The 8,364-nt window shown below is 37.2% G+C and overlaps 1 protein-coding gene across 1 annotated transcript; it reads left to right on the top strand.

Annotated features, from left to right (window-relative positions):
* The first annotated feature begins 1,384 nt into the window (after positions 1 to 1,384).
* On the top strand, positions 1,385 to 7,082 carry acot8 (acyl-CoA thioesterase 8). Its single transcript, XM_037775697.1, has 6 exons — positions 1,385 to 1,621; positions 2,677 to 2,813; positions 3,850 to 4,075; positions 5,092 to 5,249; positions 6,176 to 6,367; positions 6,561 to 7,082. Exons 1-6 carry the CDS (start codon positions 1,425 to 1,427, stop codon positions 6,677 to 6,679), a joined length of 1,029 nt encoding a protein of 342 aa, XP_037631625.1. The 5' UTR covers positions 1,385 to 1,424; the 3' UTR covers positions 6,680 to 7,082.
* Positions 7,083 to 8,364: the final 1,282 nt, after the last annotated feature.

Genomic DNA, 8,364 nt, shown 5'->3' with positions numbered 1-8,364 from the left:
AGCATACGTGCATAATGACTTGTACATTCCTATGGTTCCCTATGACACACACTGAAAGTGCCTTTCTCCCTCTAACGCACAATCTTCTACTGAAGAACTAGTTCCTATGAAAAACCTTGATACTAGAAAGACTATATTCAAGTTTTTACAGATGGATTGAAGGATCCACAGGTTCTGCAGTGAGAGTTCTAGCCATAGACGTGAGATATGCAGGTAAACTTCTAATTGCCTAAGTGTATGTTGAGCTGTACAACATTTTGATGGCTTTAGAATGAGCTGAACAAAACAAATCAAAGTCCTAGTCCGAAGTGACTCAGTCTCTGCTCTGTACAGTCTCTATGTCAGGTGCGTCCAGTAATAATCCGGATTTACTTTACTAATAAAACAATGCACTGAGGTCACATTAATTTGGGTTCTTGCTCATATGGGCATTCTCAGTGGTGAAAGAGTGGACAAACTAGCCAAAAAAAACATAGACACACATATTAGACTCTTAAAATAAGAGGGCAAGGCAAGTTTATTTATACAGTACATTTCAGCAACAATTCAAAGCGCTTTACATGAAACATAAAACATAAAACTACATTTATTTATTGACGGACTGCACACACTATGTTCACCCATTCACTCTGTATCTTTTATATCTCTACTATTGTTTTTATAATTTTTGTATACCTTTATCTCTCCTGTGTTTTACTCTGTTTGCTCATGTTGATGCTTTGACACCTGAATTTCCCTCCAGGGATTAATAAAGGTTCATCTTATTTTATCTTATCTTATTCTAGCTTTTATTTTTAGCTTGTTTTTATTTTCTAATATTTAATGTTTATAACTGTTTTAATTATGTCTTAATGTTCTTTTGCACTTTGTCGCAATGTTCTTGAATGTTTATGTAAAGCACTTTGAATTGCCCTGTTGCTGAAATGTGCTCTACAAATAAAGTTGCCTTGCCTTGCACATAACACCTTGTCCAAATAATCACTACACTTTAAATGTTAAAATGTTGGCCTCTTTTATTTCTTAACATTAAGCGTTAAATAAATAAATAAATAAATACATTTTTATAATTTTTGTATACCTTTACCTCTCCTGTGTTTCACTCTGTTTGCTGATGTTGCTGCTTTGACACCTGAATTTCCCTCCGGGGATTAATAAAGGTTCATCTTATCTTATCTTATCTTATTATGGCAATAGTGCAATACTGAGTAGAGATAATTATATTTATTTATTTATTTATTTATTTATTTATTTATTTATTTATTTATTTATTTATTTATTATTTTATTTTACTTTATTTTTATTTATTTTCAATTATTAGTATTTTTCTGCCAATCTACTGCTCCACACTCCAGTCCAGTAGGTGGCAGTAATGCACCTCCAAGCTGGTTTGCCAATAAACACCAAAGAAGGGAGGAAGAAGAACCATGGAGGAGGAAGAAGTTGGTGCCAGCAGCAGCAGCGACTCAACCAATAATTGTGATGTTTCAGGCGGTTCTGTGTCACAGAAACCACCTGAAGGTGACAGCTCAGAGAGTGCAGCATCTCAGCTTGACCAGGACCTCAAAAGCGTCCTGGTCACCAGCGTGTTAAACCTGGAGACGCTCGACGTAGACCTGTACAGGTGAGTCTGTTTCTCCTACTGCAAGAAGCCTTCAAGTCAAACTCGGATATTTTTTAAAAGATCTAATATATCCGACAAGTCCCTGAAAATCAAACACATATGGATGCTTCACTTGAGCCAAAGACCGTCGTTTAATGTAGTTGAACCCTAATTTCATGGTGTTGTATTGTCAAAGCACCGTCTTGTTGACATGGATGGAATTTCCCACCGTCCCGTAGGACGTGAACGCAGCATAACTATTTTGATTCAGTGCATTTAGTTACTGAATAAATGCAAATTAATGTGGCTCTGAATGATTTGTTTTTGACAAAATGCAATTATATTGTGATGTCACCAAAGTGTCCTAATGTGTCTGCAGGTTTCCTAAAGATCACAATGGGGGACTTTTCCTTAAATGCTCTCCAAAACTGTTCAGTAGAATAACTTCAGATTTTATAAGGTCATAGTCAAGGTCACTTTGAACAATTTATTATTTAGTCTTTTCCTTTAATGTTCTCCAAAACTGTACATTAGAATAACTTCAGATTGTATATCACAAGTCAAGGATATTCTGAGCAGAATTAAACTGGATGCAAACCTATTATGGAAATGGTTTGTCATGTTTTTTACAAAAAAAACTATTCTAAACTCATGACTGTTAAATACTTTGATCAGCCTCGCTGTATGAGCATCAATGAGTACGGCTGCATGATTTTGAAAAAAATATTAAATTGCGAATATTTTAACGATATTATCATCATTATTTTCATTTTAATTTAAAAACCTATTAAAATGACTAGTGTGGTTTTTTTTGCGGGGAACTGTACCAAACAAAGATATTTTCTTAAATAGAATATGATGTGTAGGCCAGGAGATCTCTGGAGCACCACAATATTTCATTTTAAATGGTATTTTGTTAATCATTTCGCCTTGAACAAATATTATGCCTCCTGTGATTTGAAAATTGCAGTAGGCCATATTGCGATTTTTATAACATTTTTGATTAATTGTACAGCCCTATCATCAAGTGAGACTACATTACTTATATTTCAATTATTTCTCTTGTTTTTCCCCAGAGGGACACACCACTGGGTGCCCCGCAGTCAGCGTTTGTTTGGGGGTCAAATAGTCGGTCAGGCCCTTGTAGCTGCTGCCAAATCTGTCAGCGATAATCTCTATGCCCATTCTCTCCACTGCTACTTTGTACGAGCAGGTAAGATGTAGCATAATTCTAAAGGTGTTGGCCAGCGATAGTGCAACCCAAATATTAAAGCGGAGGTATAAGGAAGTTACCGCTTTTATTGTTGTAGTCTGAGTAACGTGACGTCATATCCGTTCCATATCTGTCAACCAAAACAAACTGCAGCCGACCGCAGCGAGCTGAAACAAGAAAGTATAAAACGGCAGAGGGTCTGCGTGGATACGACCTGCACCCTCACATTTTAAATCCAGCGTGGTAAACACTACACATCCAGTAAAGGATGGAAACACTTTGGGTTTCACACATTGACAGGAAAAGCAGAGCTAGACATCACGGCTAAAGCTGCATGCTAACTCTGTCATGGACAGGAAATGTTATCGTATCGCAGTAACGTGCGGTCGAGCCGTCACTCTAATCTCTGAGGTCAAATGGGCCGACGCTACGACTGTAGAGCACCAATATACTGACATTTATGTTAAATGCATTCAAACGGCCCGATGGAGCTGACCATGGATGGATAAAGAGAACGGAGCTGACGGGAGAGCTAGAGACCACCTTGGAGAAATTAGAGGAAATATACACGTGTCCGGTTTTCAAAATAAGGTGTTAACAAAGGGAACTGAATATACAAAATATATATATATGGAAATAAGATTGATTGATTATATTCACCAGAAGTATAAAACATTACATGTCTAAACATAAATTAAAAAGAAAAAACCACTAAGTCCCTACAAGTGTATGATTCAACTTTTTCCCATGGTCTAGTGTTAAATAAGTTAACAAAATCATAATATCGAATCGCAATACATACCGAATCGGCACCCAAGTATCGTGATCGTATTGAATCGGGAGATGGGCGTATCGTCCCAGCCCTAATGGTTTAATGCAAATTGTCTTTTATAGAATGAATGAAACCACAGAAGACTAGAACAGTAGTTACAGTTACAGTGACTCTATCCTGTCATAATCAGTGGTGATCTGGTAAATTGGCTTCAGTCAGTCCCAGTTACTGTTTCCCCACAGCTGTCTTCTGGGTGTTTTTCAGGGGATCCTAAGGTTCCAGTGCTGTACCAGGTGGACCGCACAAGAGATGGTCGCAGTTTCGCAGTGCGCTCTGTGAAGGCCATCCAGCATGGACAGCCTATTCTCATCTGCCAAGCGTCCTTCCACATGCTGCAGCCGAGTCCCCTGCAGCACCAGTTCACCATGCCGGTGGTGCCTCCGCCTGAAGACCTCCTCACTGTAGAGGAGCTCATTCATCATTATCTCAGGTAAAGCTGCTAAGATTAGTCAATTTATTGATTAGCCAGTCGACAGAAAATGTATTAATTAAGCTATTCGATTAATCGTTGCAGTAATTTTTCTGGCAAAAATTCCAAATTTTTTCTGGTTAAAGCTTCTCAAATGTGATGATTTTCTGTGTTTCTCTGTCATATCTGACTGAATATTTTGGGGTTTTGGACACAAAACAAACAATTTGAATTCATCACCTTTCTCTATTTTCTGACATTTAATAGACAAAAAGATTAATTGAGGAAATAATGAGCAGATTAATTGATTAAGACAGTAAATGTTAACTGCAACCCTGATCTCAAGTGGAATAACTATTTATTTTATTAGTGACAAAGCAACATGAACGAGGGACTTGGATAGACACCAACACACCTGCAGAACAAGGCCGACATGTAGTCTGTATACTCAGTAGGTTAGATTAGAGAACTGCATTAGAAGCTAGTACATTTGAGTGACATAAAAACACAGTACAATTTAAAGAAGTATGTACAGTATTTATTTGTTAAATGGTCAGGTTACACGAATCCAAAAAAAGATAATATATTTTCCCACTTACCTCCATGCCATGCAGGTAGTTTTTTTTTCTGCAATCACCCAAATGAAATACAGGTGAATGGAAAATCCCATTTTAGTGTCCCAGTACTCTGATAATCCAAACAAACCGTTAAAACCTCTTCAGCTTGTGTAACCACAGACCTTATTTCAGGCATCTAACTAAAAACCCATTCAAAAAACCCATTGACTTCCAGACGAGGAACCGGATGTGTTAAAATGCTAACTCATTTCAGGGTTTTAGGACTCATTCCTGTAGCACTTTATACAGTCCTCAGGTGTGGGAACCAGCTCACAGGTTCATTAGAATAAACAAATGATGGATTGACTCCAGTTATAAAATAAAATATGCAATGTTTTAGTTTGCCATGAATGACCATTGAGCACTTTGCAGATGGAGGTCCTCAATCGTTGATTTGTATTTCTTTCTATTGTTTCACAGTAAACCAGACCTGGCAGAGAAATCAAAACAAGGCCTTAACAAACTGCTGGCTAATGAGGTCCCCATCGAGATAAAGCCAGTCAACCCACCACACTTCTACAGAGTTGTTGCAAGTGAGCCGAAGAAGCTGTTCTGGGTGCGAGCACGAGGATATATTGGTAAACAATTGACTCTATTTGCTCCATTCTGGAGTGTAAATGAAACAGTAAGCTGAGAATCTTTGGGGACATGAAATGACTGCAGCAGACATGAGAGGATACAGCATATAACACAATGACATATACTCGGGATGTAAGCAAAATATACCATGTATACAACCCTGTCTCCCACAAAGTGACGTTGCCGTACAACTAAAGTGCATAACCAAAATACATTTTGAGGGAAACATATTTTCTCCTGGATTACAATCGCAGTTTTAAACACGGGATTAACGTTGTAAATGGAAACAAAACAAAAAGAAAACACAACAAAACTCCTAAGTTAGGTTCAGGCCACAAAACTACTTAGTTTTAGGCTACAACACTACTTGGTTAGGTTTTGTAAAAATGGTTTGACTTAAAATGACTAGGAGAGTGAAACAAAACCAAACAAAACTACTTAGTTAGGTTTAGGCAACAAAACTACTGGGTTAGGCTTAATAAAAAAAACATCATGGTTTGGCTTTAAATTATTTACTGGAAAAACAAAAACGCAAGAAATTACTGTTTCACACGGGACACAAACATCTCTTGGGGGAAAGTCTGGTGTTTGTTGGACCCATCCACCTGCCCGCCAGTAGTGGACTTTCTCACTTGTTATGCCCATTATTATTCAATAACGTTTTTATTCACGGTTGCTTGATATACTGCGTCACCTGCTCTGAGCGTCGCTCCTTGTTCTACGTCAGTCGCTGCAGCCATCTGCAGATTTCTGCAGGTATTTGTGATACATAAAAGACAAATGTAATCCGCAAAAAAATATATTCCCTTCCAAATGTAATTGAGAATGCAGTTTAGTTGTATAGATTTTTTTAGGAGACAAGGCTACATGTATAGTGCAATCAAAGCAGGGTTTGTTTATGCATTTTATTTGTGTATTTATGTAGGTGAAGGCAACATGAAGCTGCATTGCTGCGTTGCTGCTTATGTATCAGACTTTGCGTTCCTGGGCACAGCGCTGCTGCCTTATCCCAACTACAGGGCCCTGTTCTCAGCCTCCCTGGACCACGCCATGTGGTTCCACAGCACTTTCCGCAGTGATGAGTGGATGCTGTACGAGTGTGAGAGCCCATGGGCAGGTCAGTATGTTGTTCACTTTATCTCCGCTGTACTTCATTTGTTCTGTCTTCTGTCTTGCACCACAGGGTCTTAAAGACTCATGTCTAGAGTGATTTGTTAGTTTAAGATTTTACATTTAAAATGAGAATATTAATACATGTTTTAATACCAGTTCACTAATATAATTAATGTGGTTTGTGTTGTGTCCGACAGGCGGTAGCAGGGGACTGGTTCAAGGCCGACTGTGGAGAAGAGACGGGGTGCTGGCTGCCTCGTGTTCCCAGGAGGGAGTCCTGAGAGTGAAACCAGTCCCAGAGTCCAGCAAACTATAAGCACATTCATAACATTTCTTTTATTTAAATGTATTTATAATCATATTAATGTTATTAGATTTTTAGACTAATGTTCAAAATGTTTAATATAATAATGAAGGATTGTTTTATTGAGAACATGCTAAATTAAATTAGTGAGTGTGAAAAAAGTGGAATTATTGTGGATTAGGACAGTCAAGGAAATGCACAGCCTGATCCACCAACAGAAAATGAAATAAGTGCAATCATCGTAGAGCAACACAGCCTGATCCTCCAGGAGAGACTAAACAAGGGAAATGATAGTGGACAGGACGAAACTGTAAATTGTTCCAGCTACAATAGTACCATGAAATCTGTTCACAAATACGTTTGTTAAGATTGAGCAGACCTGAAGTGCATAATGCATTAAAGGTTGTACACAACATGTCTTTTGCACTGATTTATTGTACAGTATGGCTGATTTTGAGGGCCTGTAGGTTTTCCTTACACAGCCATAGATTAAATGACAGTGTGAAGATCAGATAACCTTACATGTAAAGATGAGTATCAGATACACAGTGCTGCAGATCTGTGACAAAGTTTAGTTCACTTTTGTGCACACGACGCTTTTATTCTGAAGGATCCATCCGGAAGTGGAAAACCCGTGTATCCTTCGCCAATCTGTGGTTCAACACAAGTTGTATTTTAACTTGTAGAGAAGTATTGTTTAATATCATCGGATATGGCGCTTATTTATGTGAACACGAGCAGCTACACTTCTGTGAACGTTGAGTTTTATTTTGAAATGATTTACCGGAAGTGTGAAAATGTGCATTGACGCAGTTTTTTTTTTTCGACTTCTGGCGAACTTTGTTACACAATTTTTACCTCGAAGTACAACGTTTCTTAAATTAATATTCTGAAAAACCAAGCAATTGGGAGTCCAGTTTAGGAGACGTTTTTAAAGAGCGTGTGATTCCGTCGCCCCTGTGACCGTTGAAAGTTTTATTTTGAAATGCTGTACCGGAAGTGTAAATATAGTACAACGTCTGCAGTGACGCTACTTTTACTAATTTAGCAGTTCCTTGCTGTCACCACTAGAGGGCAGCAGACAGTCTTGATTTTAAATACAGAGATCAACATCTATCAACATACAGAGGGAGACTATGGATAATGAAGGAGATAAATAAATAAATGACTCGATAAATAAAAAACTGTAGCAAAAATATTATAAATAAATATAGACATTAATTATTTGATCAAATTTATAAATGTATTAAATAATTATATTTTATTTATTGAATTATGTTTGCACTTGTTTTTATCTTATATTTATTTTTAAATATACGTATTTATTTATTTATTTATGCATGCATGCACGCATGCATGATTTTACTTTTGCATTTCACCCCTTATTTATTTCCCCAAACTTATTTATTTTCTATTGGAAGTTTTATTTTGAAATACTTTACCGGAAGTGCTCATATGCTATATTGTCTGCATTGACGCTAATTTACTAATTTAGTAGTTCATCGCTGCCACCACTAGAGGGCAGCAAACACTCGTGATTTTAAATACACTAATCAACATCTCCTCGCAGCAACATAGAGGGAGACTCAGGATTAATGAATAAATAAATAAATTATTAGATAAATAAAAAACTGTCAAAAATTATATTACAATTATATGTATTCATTAATTAATTGATGAAATGTGATATAAATTGT

The sequence above is a fragment of the Sebastes umbrosus genome, chromosome 1 (assembly GCF_015220745.1).
Source record: "Sebastes umbrosus isolate fSebUmb1 chromosome 1, fSebUmb1.pri, whole genome shotgun sequence".
Lineage (NCBI taxonomy): Eukaryota > Metazoa > Chordata > Actinopteri > Perciformes > Sebastidae > Sebastes > Sebastes umbrosus.
The sequence above is the reverse complement of the archived record's forward strand: the minus strand, read 5'-3'. Positions and strand labels throughout refer to the sequence as shown.

Bases quoted from the DNA above. Each gene is read 5' to 3' on its own strand.
- acot8 (XM_037775697.1), top strand. From the start codon at position 1,425: ATGGAGGAGGAAGAAGTTGGTGCCAGCAGCAGCAGCGACTCAACCAAT. The intron at 2,814-3,849 runs GTAAGATGTAGC...GGTGTTTTTCAG, and splicing joins CTGCTACTTTGTACGAGCAG to GGGATCCTAAGGTTCCAGTG. The intron at 4,076-5,091 runs GTAAAGCTGCTA...ATTGTTTCACAG, and splicing joins CTCATTCATCATTATCTCAG to TAAACCAGACCTGGCAGAGA.